The sequence below is a fragment of the Nansenia antarctica genome (genome assembly GCF_963989245.1).
Source record: "Nansenia antarctica genome assembly, chromosome: 5".
In the NCBI taxonomy this organism is placed as follows: domain Eukaryota; kingdom Metazoa; phylum Chordata; class Actinopteri; order Argentiniformes; family Microstomatidae; genus Nansenia; species Nansenia antarctica.
In genome coordinates this window covers 60,311,879-60,327,830 of record NC_137690.1, presented here as the reverse complement: position 1 = coordinate 60,327,830, position 15,952 = coordinate 60,311,879, and the positions used below count along the sequence as shown (strand labels likewise).

The 15,952-nt window shown below is 45.7% G+C and overlaps 1 protein-coding gene across 1 annotated transcript; it reads left to right on the top strand.

Moving 5' to 3' along the window:
* Positions 1-4,393: 4,393 nt before the first annotated feature.
* On the top strand, positions 4,394-15,526 carry pals2b (protein associated with LIN7 2, MAGUK p55 family member b; the record flags this gene model as incomplete). The annotated part of the gene is made up of 12 exons (XM_080532516.1): positions 4,394-4,520; positions 8,213-8,331; positions 8,986-9,138; positions 10,233-10,385; positions 10,524-10,751; positions 11,536-11,667; positions 13,192-13,288; positions 13,843-13,911; positions 14,078-14,239; positions 14,427-14,629; positions 15,029-15,157; positions 15,350-15,526. 12 exons carry the CDS (start codon positions 4,394-4,396, stop codon positions 15,524-15,526), a joined length of 1,749 nt encoding a protein of 582 aa, XP_080388642.1.
* Between the last annotated feature and the right edge of the window lie 426 nt (positions 15,527-15,952).

Here is a 15,952-nt window from a genome sequence, read left to right as displayed (position 1 = left end):
GAATGGTCTTTATTGTCATTGTTATAGTACAGGTACCAAACAACGAAATTTGGGAGGGGTGGCTCCCCTGGTGCTAGGAAAGAAAAAAATAACTAAAAAAACAAGAAGGGAAAGGAGCTGGTTTACATAAATAAAGGCTATGTACACTATCCACTATACTATACTGTACAGATAAGACGACTAGGGTTGTCATATTGCACATAGTGTTATTGCACATTCATTTAAAGTGTCGCAGTTTGCAGGCTTGAAATGTACACATTTGTGCCTCAGCACTACACCTGATTTTTTCAATCCAGCAGCTGCCATCAATCCGTCCAGACTGTCCAGGGCCCAGAACCTAGGTCTTTGCTGTGTTCAGGGCCTGGATGGCCCTGGGGTAGAAGCTGAGCTTCAGTCTGTTTGTCCTTGCGGCCATGGTCCTGTACCGCCTTTTCGAGGGCAGCCTAGTAGTAGGCTACTTCTCATGAAGTGGAGACACAGCACTGTCACAGGCCAGAGATGATCTTGGGGTCAATGGTCAGCAGTCATTTTATTTTGTATATATATATGTTTTTAGGGCATTTCTGCTTTATTAATAGAGATTGACAGGAAGCATGGGTGAGAGAGAGGGGGGATGACATGCAGGATATGTTGATGGCTGGAATCGACCGTGCGATGATATGGTATATTTTAATCCATATAGTAAGGTGGAAACCCACCACATCCAGCCAATACCGATGTGCCAGAACACTCAACTCACATCAGCTCTCATCGAGGGGGATTCGGAGAGAGGGGGAGAGACAGATTATTCTTCTAGAAGGAGTGAACTGAGCGGGTATTTTGTGGCTTCTCATATCCCATCTCTTCTTGGTTATTCAGAGTTGCAGGCTTAATGCTGCTTGACTTTTACTGTTTATTAGAAAGTTGCGCTATACTGTCAATGAAGTTGGGAATGTGGGGTTGGGGGGCGGGGTGACTGACACACAGAGAGCTAGATTGTGTGTGTGTGTGTGTGTGTGTGTGTGTGTGTATACGGTATGTGAATGCGAAATCAAGACCAGAAATATTTAGATGCATACCCTGTCATTGTCGCGTGACTATAATGGCCATTCGCTGTCAGTGGCTTGGCGCAGAATAATGATGTAAGCATCTTTTGTCCCAAAGTGTTCTCAGTCTCCTGCTGGGAAAACAATGGGCATTGTGATTGAGGTCACTGTCCTGCTCGGGACAAGTACGAGATGGCATGTCAGTGTATATGAGGGGGGGGGGGTTAAAACAAATGAAAGTGTGAGAATTTGTGTGTGTGTGCTGAGCATTCAAATGTGTGACTGAGAGAATATCTGTGTGTGTGTGTGTGTGTGTGTGTGTGTGTGTGTGTGTGTGTGTGTGTATTAGATTGATGAGTACGTGTGTTTACAATCCTGTTGTCAAGCAGTGACTTACCATTCTCTCTCTCTCTCTATCGCTCTCTTGCCTAGGTCTCCTGGATTGACGGATGAGCAAACTGTAGAAGGACAGGGAGGGTTGGGGTACATAGTCTGGTCCAGGTGAGTGCAGTTGGTATCCATTTTAAGTGTCATTGGATTCGCTATATTGTTAAATTATAATTGTGCTTTATTTATTGTGATTATGATTTTACACATTTAGCATTTACTTGTGTGTGTGTGTGTGTGTGCGTGCGTGCGTGCGCGTGTGTGTGTGTGTGTGTGTGTGTGTGGTGCGTGCGTTCTGCTAGGTGGGGACTCTTACTCCCTGGTCTAGACCGATGTTATCAGAGCATTGCCCGTGGTTGCTCTCTGTCACTGACTGTGGCGTCTCTACAGCTTGACCCTGAGCCACTGGCAGCCATGATAGCAGGTAGAGGAGATTCCCTCTATTGAGCTTCTTCAACGACACTAAGAGCCTCTCTATTGTAACTCTAATAGAATGCTTATGCAACATTTACTTGACACGTACCGCTACACAACATAAACGTAAGGTTAAACATGGCGTGTTTCACCGTAACACGCTGCATAATCTCACTAAACATCCAAACCCTGGAGCCTTCAGAGTTCATTTATTTGATGCGCCGGATAATCAACTACTCTGCATGATGTAATTTTTTAGCCAATGATGCTTAGCATCAACTGTTATGTTTATGAGAGAGAGAGAGAGAGAGAGAGAGAGAGAGAGAGAGAGAGAGAGAGAGAGAGAGAGAGAGAGAGAGAGAGAGAGAGAGAGAGAGAGAGAGAGAGAGAGAGAGAGAGGAGAGAGAGAGAGAGAGAGAGAGAGAGAGAGAGAGAGAGAGAGAGAGAGAGAGAGAGAGAGAGAGAGAGAGAGAGAGAGAGAGAGAGAGAGAGAGAGAGAGAGAGAGAGAGAGAGAGAGAGAGAGAGAGAGAGAGAGAGAGAGAGAGAGAGAGAGAGAGAGAGACCCTCTAATCCTGTGTTTTTACAGCTAGATTAAAATCCACTCAGATTGACTATGTATGGGGAGGGGCTGACTGGTGGGAGGGAGGTAGAGGACGTGGAGCGGAGGCGGGGCTGATTAGAGACTGAAGATCATATCCGCTTACAGGGCAGCTGTGTGTGAGAATAGGGAGAATTGAAAGGAAGGGGCCAAAGGAGGAAGGGAGGAGCCTAAATGGAAATGAACCTGTATGTTGTGTAGGTACTCTACATACTCCAAAAAAAGATTAATAGATAATCATTACCGGCTACTATAGCATTGCCCCAGATGCATTGCCATTAAAGGGGCTCATCCAGTCACGTGTTTTGCTCTCACTTACACTTATAAATACAGACTTATAGCTACACAGGGTGTCTGGAAGTAAAACAGGGGTTTGTCTGAAGTTAGGGGGGCGCGGGGGGTGGGGGGGGGGATCTGAGAGTTAGAATCTAGGGTCAGGCCCCCCGTAGCACTTATATAAGATGGCTTATGTAAGAGCAAAGTGATCGTGTGTGTGTGGATGTTTGTGTGTGTGTGTGGTGTATTTGTTAAGGGGAGGAGAAGAGCTGGTGTGCGTTTTGGGTAGGTTGAGGAGGTAAGAGAAGGTGTTTCCTCCAGGAATTTGTACAATGGTGGCGGGTGGCCGTGACGGCGCGCGTAGCGCGCGCGATTTTTTTCGCGTGCACGCGCATGAAACGCGCACGCGCGCTCAAAACAGCGTTTTTTTTTTTTTTTTTTTTTTTTTTTCTAATCACAGCCAAAACTAGAGGATGGCCAAAAAAAATTAATAATGAATATACAGAATATAAACTTGTGACTGACAGTCACATACACACACAAAGATCATCAGCTATAATATAATACGAAGTAGGCCTACATGAGCACAAAAGCGGCTAACGTTACTGATTAACTGTTTACTGTAGTGCAGAGAGATGGTAGTCGTAGGCGGCGTATCAAATGACAAAGCTAAACGTTTAATGAAGGACATGAACGATTGTCAACAACACACTCAAGCATGCCTGGATATTTGTAAGAACTCTCGCGAGATTTATCAGACTAAACCTGGATTTTCCCTTTAGCGATGTTGATGGAATACCCCCCGGATGTCACTACGGTGGCCTGTACACAATAACAATAATACCACAGTTCACATTTAGACCAATCAGGAGCCCTTGTGTCACGTCGTCAACTGAATGTCATTAATCTGATTTTGGATCAGCGGTTAGAGAGAGATGGGCGTGGATTTAGGTGCACTTTTAGTCAACATCCATTATAGCGCTGATCTAGGATCAGATATATTTTAATCAGCTAAAATGTTTTTTTTTTTTTGTTTTTTTTTTGGAGAACTTTTTTTTTTTTTTTTTTTTGAGAAATCTGGATGGTGGCGGAGGAAATTCCATCGTGGCGGCCCGCCACGATGAAATGCATGTAGAGGAAACACTGGGTACTAAAATGAATCCTCAACAGCAGGAGAGGATTTCGGGATTAGGTGTGAGGCAGGGGGTTAGGGTTGGGGCTGGGGGGCGGGGTGGTATTAAAAGGAGTGTCGCGGGAGAGGATTGAGTGCAACTGAATCCGTGTTCACATCTGTGTGAACTTGCTCTCTGTCTCCACCTCGCTCCTTCTCTCTGCTTTGTTTCTCTCTCTTTGTTACTTCTCTCTCTGTCTTTTTTCCTTCTCTCCCTCTGCCCCTTTCTTTCTCCCAACTCCTTTTTAATTTTTTCCCTTCTTTTTTTTTTTTTAAAGGAAAATCTCTTTCTACTTAATCCCCCTCTACTGTCACGCTCTTTGTGTCTGTCTTTCTCTCTCACTCTCTGTCCTCAATCCCCTCTTCATCTCTTCTTTCTCTTTAGAGACTTAAGAGGCTGTTGCTCACAGTTTTTTTCTGTGGTTTCCGTGCCAGAGCAGCGCATTGTAGACCCACTGTCACTCAGCAGTGTTTCACTATCTTAGCGGTTAGCTTAGCATCAGTTGCCGACTTCCCCGGAGATGGTCTTGGCTATGGAGGATGCCTGTATAAATGGGGTGGAGGTGGAGCCCCCCCCAGACGCTGGTGGGACGGGAGAGGCTGGGGAGGGGGCCGCCGAGCCCACAGAGGGTGCCAACACGTCCGGAGGTGAGAGACTGGGTTACCAGAAATCGATGACTGCTGATAGATGGCTTGATAATATTTCCTCTCTCTCTTCTCCTGTTTAAGGGATGATAAAATGATATTGATCCAATGGAGAGTCTGTTGCCAGGTAGTGTTACTGTTGTTATTATCAGACAGATACTAGTCTGATTAAACACTATTTTAAGTAGCGTTAGAGATGGTGGTAGAAGTGATGTGATCCAGATATTATATGTAATCACAATAGAGAGAGACATGGTTGCCAGATATTTCTTACTTTCAACGCATGATTATTGTTTTTTTTACATAACGAGAGAGAGAGAGAGAGAGAGAGAGAGAGAGAGAGAGAGAGAGAGAGAGAGAGAGAGAGAGAGAGATTTTTTGTACAATGGGGAAAGATTGATTGCCTCATATTTCTTATCAAGGGTGAGAGATGGTTGTTTGGGGGTGAAGAATGCGGGTGCCAGGTAGTTATCAGCATCCACTGGGTCAGACATTGATAGTGTTTGGTGTGTAGGTACAGTTGACCAGGTTGCCAGACATTTCCTGCTGTTATATGTGTGCATTGTTCTTCCCGGGGAGAGGGATGGAGGGATGGAGGGATGGAGGGATGGAGGGAGGATGTCTCAGAAGAGGAGTGAGTCACTGTATACACGTGTGCCACATGGTTACATTTACATTAAAATGTTTGGCATTTAGCAGATGCCTTTATCCAAAGTGACTTACAACAAATACATTTGTCTTAAGTAAGTGAATCATCTATCCATCAGTCATCATAAGAAAAAACAAATCTATGCTAGGGCCAGGGGCCATTGGCAGTCACAATGCTAGAAGAAGGATAGAAGAATATATATATATTTATTATTTTAATTGTTTTTATTTACAGTAGAGAAACTGTATGGGGGAGTAGTGGGGATGAAGAGTTCTTTTGGAGGGACAGTTAAGATGTATCCCTCTCTACACAGTTCACTGTAGAGAGGGGTAGATGAAAGAGAGAGAGGGAATGTGTATATGTGAATGAAAAAAGTTAATGAAAAGGAGACGGTGAATAACTCTCTACCATTGAGTTAGGCTCAACACTTACTGATGCTGTTTATTCCAGCGTAACTGTGTAGGGGAGTTTGTAGTGGTTGAATCATGCTTATGCATCTCATGTTTACGGATTATAAAGGCTTTCATCCATCCCCCATCTTTTAAAAAAAATACTGTAGTGGAATGCACACACACGCCACACACCGCGCACACACACACACACACACACACACACACACACACACACACACACACACACACACACACACACACGCACACACACATGGTGGGGGGTCATTGTTCTCAGACCGGCTGAGGTGAACAACCACTTCTCTGCTGTACGAGATTCAGTGAATAGATAAATCTGGCAATGTTCATCAGCACCAAGCTTTAACATGTGTCTTCCTTGCCTGGTGATAGAATAAGGAATAAGGTCCAAATCTCCAAATTCTTATTGCTGTGGATTCCATTTGTAGTCTCTTGGTGGCTAGGATAAGAGTGGATTCACTGACTTAGGAGAGACTGAGGGGTGTCTACCTCTTCTATAGTGTACAGTACACTGTATCTGGGGTGTGGTTAATGTCAGTTCATTCTATGCTATGAATAGCCATCTTAGCTGTTCACACTTGAGTCAGACACACAAGAAGTCTTTCCGACACGGGATAGAGGCATGGCATCAAGTCAGGACACATCTTTTTGTTCAGCCACCCTGCCCATACAAGCACACACACACACACGGACACACACAGCACACACACATAGTTACACACCCTAGATGCCAGAATGATCATGTGTACCTTCCAGGAGAATGTGAGGAATTTGGGAGCACATGGTGGTTTTGGGGGCCCCAAGATTGTGTGTGTGTGCTTGTGTGCTTGTGTGTGTGTGTGTGTGTGTGTGTGTGTGTGTGTGTGTGTGTGTGTGTGTGTGTACTGTCTGTTTGTGTATGTATTTGTGTGTGTGCGTGACTGTTTGTCTGTGTGTGGCCTCTGTATATATAAGAGCTTGAAAGAGAGATGATCTGAGTCAGTCTGTGAGTGAGTCAGGGCGTGGTTTAATAGCTGTTTTTGTGTTTATGGATGGCTGTGTGTGGGTGTATATGGTATAATTATGGCCTTAGTTTGAAATTGTGTGTTTGTTGTTGGTAAAGTATATGAGAGTGTGTTTGTGTCTGTTTAGTCTCTGAGTAAAATTGTGTGAGCGTTTTCATGGATTCATATAAATATGTGAACACACGTAGGAGTATTGTTGTCGACATACTGTTAGGATAAAGCCATGGTTTAGAAGATCTACTATTAAAATGTTTACAGTTCTCCCCTGTAATTCTCTAGACTGTGATAAAGTGTGTGTGTGTGTGTGTGTGTGTGTGTGTGTGTGTGTGTGTGTGTGTGTGTGTGTGTGTGTGTGTGTGTGTGTCTGTGTCTGTGTCTGTGTCTGTGTGTGTGTGTGTGTGTGACTGTCTGAGTTTTATTTTCAGGTCCTGTATTTCTGGTAGTATCACACTCCTCCCACTTAGTCACATCACTATAGGGTAATGACCCCTCTCTCAGCTCAGACGACCTCTGACAGTGTGTAAGCGCTTCGAATTAGAGTTGACAACTTTATTTTTAACCTGAGAGAGACATATTGTGTATACACATGAATTACTGAGAGAGATGCTTATAGTGCCCTGTTCTTAGTGACTGACTGTACATATTTACCACACTATCTTCTCAGGGCTGTAAGTATATTACAGTGGCTTACAGGGGCTTTGTTGTGTTAGCTTGCTAGCTCTCCTTGCTGCACTGAGGACAGGGACAGGACAGGGACACACAGGCTTAGAGGAGTCCCAATCTCAGCCACAAACGGCTAACAGACTGGACTGAAATTGAAATAATTGGACCATGGAATGTATCTAATTACTACACAAGTCTTGTTTCTGAACTAAACAACGTAGCTTTCTTTTCATTTTGATCAGTTCTGTGTGATAAAACCCCTTGAGCTGAGTCATCTAGTTTCCGTTCGGGTTTGCAAGACCACAGCAGCTTACGGACCAGCTGCAGCACTGAACCAGACTGCAGAGAAGCCCTCTGTTTATTTGTGGGGTTGTTTCATTATTGAGGAGTGACTTTGATCGCGGTCTGGAATACATTACAGTTTGGTTTTGAACTCTCGTTTTGGCCAATCAACTGCATTGAATTGGACTGGTCTACTGAGAGTGAATGAACTGCAGTCGTGGCCGCAGGTTTGAGAACTTTCTGCTCCACCGTGGGGAATCTGAGGGGAATTCCACTGAGGAGAGTGTACTGGACGCAGTACTGTACTGTACGCAGGGCTTATAGTGCGTCAGTTTATGCTTGAGGAACTACAGAGGCTATCAGAGTTGGTGTTGAATTTGATAACTTTTCCAAAAGTTTGGTGTGAAGCTTATCTGATGCGTAGACTCTGGGAACCAGGGTTAAGTTCATCATGTCAAATACTGGAAAGTATTTACAGTGTGCTTGGTTTGGTACTATTTCATTGGTTCCATTTAACCAAGCCTACTAAATCAAGTATTTGAAAGTATTTGACATGTATTGGATCCAGGTCTGGTCTTATCCACAGTTGCAGTGTTCACGACTAACACCCCCCTTTTCTCTCTCTCTCTCTCTCTCTCTCTCTCTCTGTCCCTCACCGTGTCTCCATAGCGATGCAGCAGGTGTTGGATAACCTGGGTGAGCTGCCCACCTCTATGGGGGCCAAAGACATCGACCTGATTTTCCTCCGAGGCATCATGGAGAGTCCTATTGTACGGTCACTCGCCAAGGTAGCACACACACATTAGTGGAGAATACACACAGAGACTAACACACAGAGCAGTACGAGCTTGCTAAGGTGTCCACTAACTAAGGTACCACACGCACACACAGATACACATACACACACCACAGCACACCAATTGTACAGTTTACTGATCTGACATCTGCCGGCTTGTTAGGTTAGCTAGCCAGATGGTGATGTCACTCTACTCTATGTTACGAAGGTAACCCAGGCAGCTAAGGGTCTGGTGGTGACAGATAGAGCCTGATCCCAGAAAGGGGAGGTAGATATGGGGTGGCAGAGTTGCCTGTCTTGGGACTCCAGACCCACTAGAGTAAACAGACTCCTCGCCCTTTGGTGACAGTCAGACCCGCTTGGGTAAACGTACTCATGCCCCAATTAAAATGTGGTGTTTGTAATGCTTCTATCCAGAAATAACACAGCATAGAAACACCCTTCAACAAAACAGCACAGCACAATGTACACCATCCAAGAAAGAAGAAGAATGCGATCCATGACAATGTACAACACTACTCCACATGAACTCTGCGCTGAAAACAAACCAAACCAAACACAAAGTAGCAGCTTCTAAATCCCTCCATGTCTGTGTGTGTGTGTGACCCCCTACCCTTTAACTTTGAACCCCCCTTGGCCTCTCCAGGCTCACGAGCGATTGGAGGACAGGAAGCTGGAGGCGGTTCAGGACAACAACGTGGAGCTGGTGACAGAGATCCTGGGTGACATCAGCGGCCTCACCGTCCGCGGCGACAGCGCAGCGGAACTCTCCAGAATCCTCCAGGAGCCCCACTTCCAGGTACAACCACCCGACACGAGTCAATGACTTATTAATTAATTTTGCCATTTAGCAGACGCTTTTATCCAAAGCGACTTACAATTACGAATTACAGGGACATTCCCCCTGGAGTAACTGAGGGCTAAGTGCCTTACCCAAGGGCACACTAGTAGTGGTGTGGCTTCAGGCGGGATTTGAACTCACAACCTTCCGATCACAAGTCCAACTCACTATCCACTAGACCACCACTACCCCACTTCACGCCTAAAATCACTGTTCTGACAGCAAAAGTTTATTTATAAAGCACATTTAAAACAACTTTTGCTGACCAAAGTGCTAAACATGGATAGCATAAAATCACAATATGCACAATCATAACAATGCAAGCAAAATACACACATAGAAGTACAAAAAGAACCACACATACAAAAAATAATCACTTAAAGGAAACGCTAGAGTACAAATAAGTTGTTGTCTGCATTTAAAAGTGTCAATGGAGGGGGCAGATCTAATTGAGAGGGGGATGCTATTCCACAGTCTAGGGGTCTGCGACAGCAAAGGCACGGTTACCAGCAGTTGAAGGTTAACAATCCCTACTCTATTAGAGCGCTGACCTCCATCCCTGGACCTACCAGGGGCGGGACCCCAGGGGCTTTTCACAGTGTGAACCAATAGAATGATTAAGACCCTTGAGCTGGGCAAAGCCTCTAGTCCAATCAGAAGCCATTGTGCTTTAAGCTTGAGGATAAGACCCAGTTGACCCAGTCACTGGGATGGAGGGAGGGAGGGAGGGAGGGAGGCAGGCATAGAGAGATGCATTACATCATGTGTTATATGTACGTTTACGCCTACACTGTCTATAGCCCTGTTGTTCTATTGACTTTTTCACGTTTCCCCCTCATTCTACTGCCTTTCTAAATAATTTCCCCCTTCTCATTTTTTGCTCTTTATCCTCATCCAACCCCTACTTTTTCCCCATCTCGTTTATTTTCCTTCACCTTGCCCTCCTTCTCCTCTTCCCCTTATCTTCCTCCTCTCCTCTCCCACTCTTCTAATTTTCTCCTTTTTCTCAATTGTCTCTGTTCGCCCTCTTTCCTCCTCTCATCCTTACCCAGTCACTCCTCGAGGCTCACGACATGGTGGCGTCTAAATGCTACGAGGCACCGCCCCAACCGGAGCTGACCAATGACGCGCAAGTGAACAACGCTTTGATGCAGGCTGACGCCGTCCGCATGATAGGCATCCGCAAGAAGGCTGGAGAACCACTGGTGAGAGAGAGAGAGACTCTCACTTTTTGATTGTGTGTGTGTGTGTGTGTGTGTGTGTGAGAGACTACCTCTATACTAAGTGTGAGAATACCTCTATACTAGTGTGTGCAATGCTCATCCTCCACTGATGTCCGTCAGGGTGTGACGTTCCGTGTGGAGAAGGAGGACCTGGTCATCGCCAGGATCCTCCACGGGGCCATGATTGACAGGCAGGGTTTGCTGCACGTGGGTGACATCATTAAGGAAGTGAACGGGCGGGACGTAGGCAACAACCCCACGGAGCTGCAGGAGATGCTGAAGGACTGCAGCGGAGGGATCACACTGAAGATCCTGCCTAGCTACAGAGACGCACCAGCCCCACCACAGGTACACACACACACACACACACACATACCACACACATACTGTACACCACACCCACAACCCATACTCCTGCTTGGCTATGTAACAGCTGCAGATGTTAGGAGGTGGTGAGGGGCTGTCCTTGGGCCATCCCAGAATGCCGAGTGCTGGAATTTGAACCCTGGAAGCCCTATTAATAACTCTCCACATGGTAACTGGGGCAGGGAGATGCACACACACACACACACACACACACACACACACATCATACTGTACTCTTGCGAGTGCAGTCACATACACTGTACACTCTGGATCCTGAATTTCTCTCACGTTCATTGGATGTGTAAAATGTGTGGCTAAGTCTTGGCTTGTGTAAGTTGACACTACCAAGACCAGTCACCCCCCCTTGGCAAATGTCACTGTGCAGTTGGTATGGTGTGAACTGGTGTGGTGTGTGGTACACTGGATATTGGATATTGTGCATACACTGTGCGTGTGCGTGTGTGCGTGTGTGTGTGCTGAAGGAGTCCTAGAGCAGCATGACTTTGACCTTCACCCTCATTCCTGTGTGTGTGTGTGTGTGTGTGTGTGTGTGTGTGTGTGCGCACACGTGTGGGCGGTGAACACATACAGTTTCAAACACAAGCTTCAGCTTTATCTCCAACATGTGTCTAAAACCTAATCCTTGAACCAACAACTGTATCCTTTACCTTGGTGTTAAGGTATAATCTGGCTGGTGGTAGATGGATAGTGATTGTTGGTTGAAGATGCACTATTGGTTAACTCTGAACATCTCTCTCCTCCTCAGGTGTACGTGCAGCCACACTTTGACTACTATGCAGCCAATGACAATCTGATCCCATGCAGAGAAGCGGGACTTGACTTCAAGAAGGGGGACATCCTTCAGATTGTCAACAGGGAGGACCCCAACTGGTGGCAGGTGACCAACGCATTGGTTTCATTGGTTTTGACTGGACAGCGTGTTTGGTGCATCTCAACAGTTGAAAGTGGCCTCCACTCATAGATGACTTTCATCAAAATGCTCTCCCACCTTAAAGAAAGCTGATTCCTGGCAGGAAGCAGTGGAGAGGCAGGAGCAGTAGAAGCAGTCAGTTTATGGCGCTTTTCCACTACAGGGCCAGCCCGGGCTGGCCCGGTTTATTATCCTTTTTCCACTGCCAAAAGTACCCGTGCCATTTCTGGTACCCGTGCCGAACAAGAACTAAAATAGTTCTTGTTCGGGATGGGTAGCGAAAGGTACTTTTTTGCCAGGCTGCGTGTGACGTGTGACGCTGCACACCGTTGATTGGTCAATGGAAATCGTCATCCCATGTTCATAGATTTCTTTGCTAACCGCCATCTTAAAATACCACAACAGATTTCGCTCCAGGAAAATGTCACTTACTGTTTCTGTAATAGCTTATTAATAAAGATTCGAAAATGTATGCTAACCATCGTATTATCTTAGTTTAATGTCATTTCAATGCATCATAGAACTTTTATTTACAACAAGCATAACAAAAAAAATCGCTATTATGGCGATGTGCTGTGCCTATGCTGTTCCTCAGTCCAGCGGCAGTCAAATGCCGGTAGATTCGTGTCTTGGAGGAAGCATGATACTCGCTCAGAGTTCATCTCGCTTTCCCCCCCCGTTGATGTATTAAACAATCTAAGCAATCTAATCAGAGCAGTTGTTATTATGTAATATTATTGGATGTGCCCTTTTTGATGGAGAGCAGTGAGCTGATGACTGGATGTGAGCATGTATTTGACTAATGCCGATAGATTCGCGTCTTGCTCCGAAACCGGAGCTGTGGGTGCAGACAGGATTTTACAGCGTTCCTTCAAACTATCGTAATTCATGAACTATATGCCCAATCTAAAAAATTCAAACAGTTTCTGAAAGCAGAGAAGTTGCACTTTTTGAACAGTTGAGTTTTTTAGGCTTATTACGGTAGTTCACCAACAAAAAAAAGCACAGTGCTCAACGTGTCAGGAGAAATAAAAATAGAATCGTGTCGGCATTTCCCTGGTTGCGAGATCTAAACTAGTCTACTAGAACTGAAAGCGGCAAGTTACAGGCACTTAACGTTACATGTTGTAAGGCTGATCTGTGCACGATAGTGCTGCATTTTGACATAATTCTTATCGCATTTCCCCCCGCTGATCTGTATAGCGGGGGGAATCTTATGACACGTAACTCCTCCTACAGTCCCGGGTCGTTCCTGTATAGTGGAAAACGTCTCGTACCCAGAACTGTTCAAAAGCGTGCCGAGGCGAGCCGTGCCAAGCCGTGCCGGGCCGGTCAATGGAAAAGCGCCATTAGTCAGTTGAGATGCACAGATGGAGCACGCGCACACGCACACACACACACACACACACACGAAAAGAGGTTGCATTGGTTTACAAAATCTCTCTGAGCAGGACTGATGACTGTCTGGCGTCTTCTTTCCTCCTCTGCCAGGCGTGTCATGTGGTTGGCGGCGCCACGGGCCTGATCCCCAGTCAGTTCCTGGAGGAGAAGAGGAAAGCTTTTGTCCCACGAGACTATGAAGGCTCAGGTACCTCAACACACCTTTTATGGCAATGTCAGATCTTTATTTTAGCTCTCTATGAACTGATTATATTTGCTTTTGTTTTAATCTGTGGAGAGAGCTCCGTTTCCAGTGGATTTCATTAACTAGTGATTGACAGCAGCATAGTATTTGGTTTGTCTCCCACTGTTTCAGACAGTGCCAGGCTATGAACATTCTTTATCACTGATTTATCATTTATGTCATTTAGCACCATCTTAAATCAAATCAACTTACTTTACAGAGTCACCAAAGAGAGAGCAATTTGCTAAACAACATCCTTCACCTTTAACAATGATATAAAATAATTATAATAATAAATGTACCTGCAAAACAATACAGTGAATTACCTTAAGGATATGATTTTACCACTTAATTTCTTCCCAATAAAGGAAAAAGAACACAAGCTCATGAAGTTAGTTGAGACTGCCCCCTTTTGGCTGTCTTGTGCAATGACATCTCTATGTGTATGTACTGTATGTATACGGTAACACAAAGGTACAAAGGTTGTATATTTATGTGTGCTTATATGTGTTCTATAGGGATCCTATGTGGCACATTAACTGGGAAGAAAAAGAAGAAGATGATGTACCTAACAGCCAAGAACGCAGGTTAGCAACCAGCCTGAACCTACTAGTGACCCATTATCTGATCTTAAATCTGTCCCTACCATTGGAACCTATGGGCAACTTCTATCAGGAGCATTGACTACTCTTATGTTCTCCTCTCTCATTGGCTGATCGTACGGTGCGCCTCTCTGTGATTGGGCGTGAGTAGAGTTTGACAGGCACGAGCTGCAGATCTATGAGGAGGTGGCCAAGATGCCTCCGTTCCAGAGGAAGACGCTGGTTCTGATAGGAGCACAGGGGGTGGGCCGCCGCAGCCTGAAGAACAGACTGGTGATCCTCAACCCCACCCGCTTCGGCGCCACTATCCCATGTGAGTGTCGAACGAGCAAACCGCCAAACTCCCACCTTGTCTGAAAACAACACAGAGACTCCTCGGTATTGCTGATTGCAGAACCCACTCCTCCCTTTGATTCTTCTCTCACTTATCCTCCCTCTTCCTCTGTCTGTCTTTCTCTCTGTCTTCTCTCTCTCTCTCTCTCTCTCTCCCCCTGTGACAGTCACTTCTCGGCGTCCCCGAGACGACGAGCTGGACGGTAACTCGTACCGGTTCGTGACGCGGTCAGAGATGGAGGCGGAGGTGAAGGCGGGCCGCTACCTGGAGCACGGCGAGTACGACGGCAATCTGTACGGCACCAGGATGGACTCCATCCTGGAGGTGGTGGAGACGGGCCGGACCTGCATCCTGGACGTCAACCCGCAGGTCAGAACACGCGTCTCGGATCGATGGCGATGACGGATTGCTTTTATGTAGGCTTTTGGGGGGGAAAAAACACAGTTATGATAACGCTAATAATGCATGTAGCACTTTTCAAGCTTTTCTGGTTGTAGTGCCATAGAGATACGGTCGGGTTGTGTCTAGTCCTGCACACATCCAGTGTGTGCAATTCTATTGAGATTATTATTATTATCATCATCATCATCCTATTTAGGTGTTGAGATGGCTGAGATTGAACAAAGAAATCTAGGTTCCAATGGAGAGTTTCTCTGTCTATTTTGGCTGGCTCACTGGTCTGTGTGTCTGTCTGTAGCGGCAGGTTCATTCGTCTATGTCTGTCTGTACTGACCGGCTCATTGGTCTGTGTGTCTGTCTGGTGTGTAGGCACTGAAGGTCCTGAAGACGGCAGAGTTCATGCCCTACGTGGTGTTCATCGCAGCGCCGGAATTTGAGACGCTCAAAGGCATGCACAAAGCCGTGGTCGACGCTGGCATCACCACCAAGCAACTCACGGTTAGAAACATTTAACCACTCAGCATGGTCTCTCTCTCTGGCCATATTCACAGTTAGAAATCACAGTATTGGAGAAGTATTTATACACAGACACAGATTTATGCACTTTGTCTCAGGAATAGACATGCTTACACATAAACACACACACACACACACACACACACTGATATTCCCTGTCCTTCTCTCTGCCAGGACGTGGACCTAAGGAAGACGGTGGATGAGAGCGCTCGTATCCAGAGGGCTTACAGCCACTACTTCGACCTCACCATCGTCAACAACAACCTGGACCACGCCTTCGAGTCTCTACAGGCCGCGGTCGACAAACTTTGCTCTGAGCCACAGTGGGTCCCGGTCAACTGGGTCTATTGAATCCAAGAGTCACCCAGCGGTCACTGTTTGACCTGGTTGCAGCGACCGTGTCTGTATTTGACTGTAGGGTAAAGGAGAGGAGAAACAGAGACCCTGCACATGATGGAACTTTTTTCTACGTGAAACTCAAAGGGAAAGAGTGCTTATTTATTTTAGTATTTGTAACTTTTTACGAAAGATCTTTCTATTGATACCAACGTGGGATTCAAACATGAAAAAAAAAGAAACATCAGGCCAAACATTTGGGCCATATTTTTTAATTTATTGCTGTTGTTTGTTTTGTAGTTGTTCTCCTGAGAACGAGAGGTTCTTCCCCGGGGACTATTCGAAAGAGTCTATTTATTATTGTCATCACAGGGTCAAGAATGAAGACGGGACACCGTGGAATATTCCTGGAAAACCTGTTAACGGCACCTGTCATTGCCA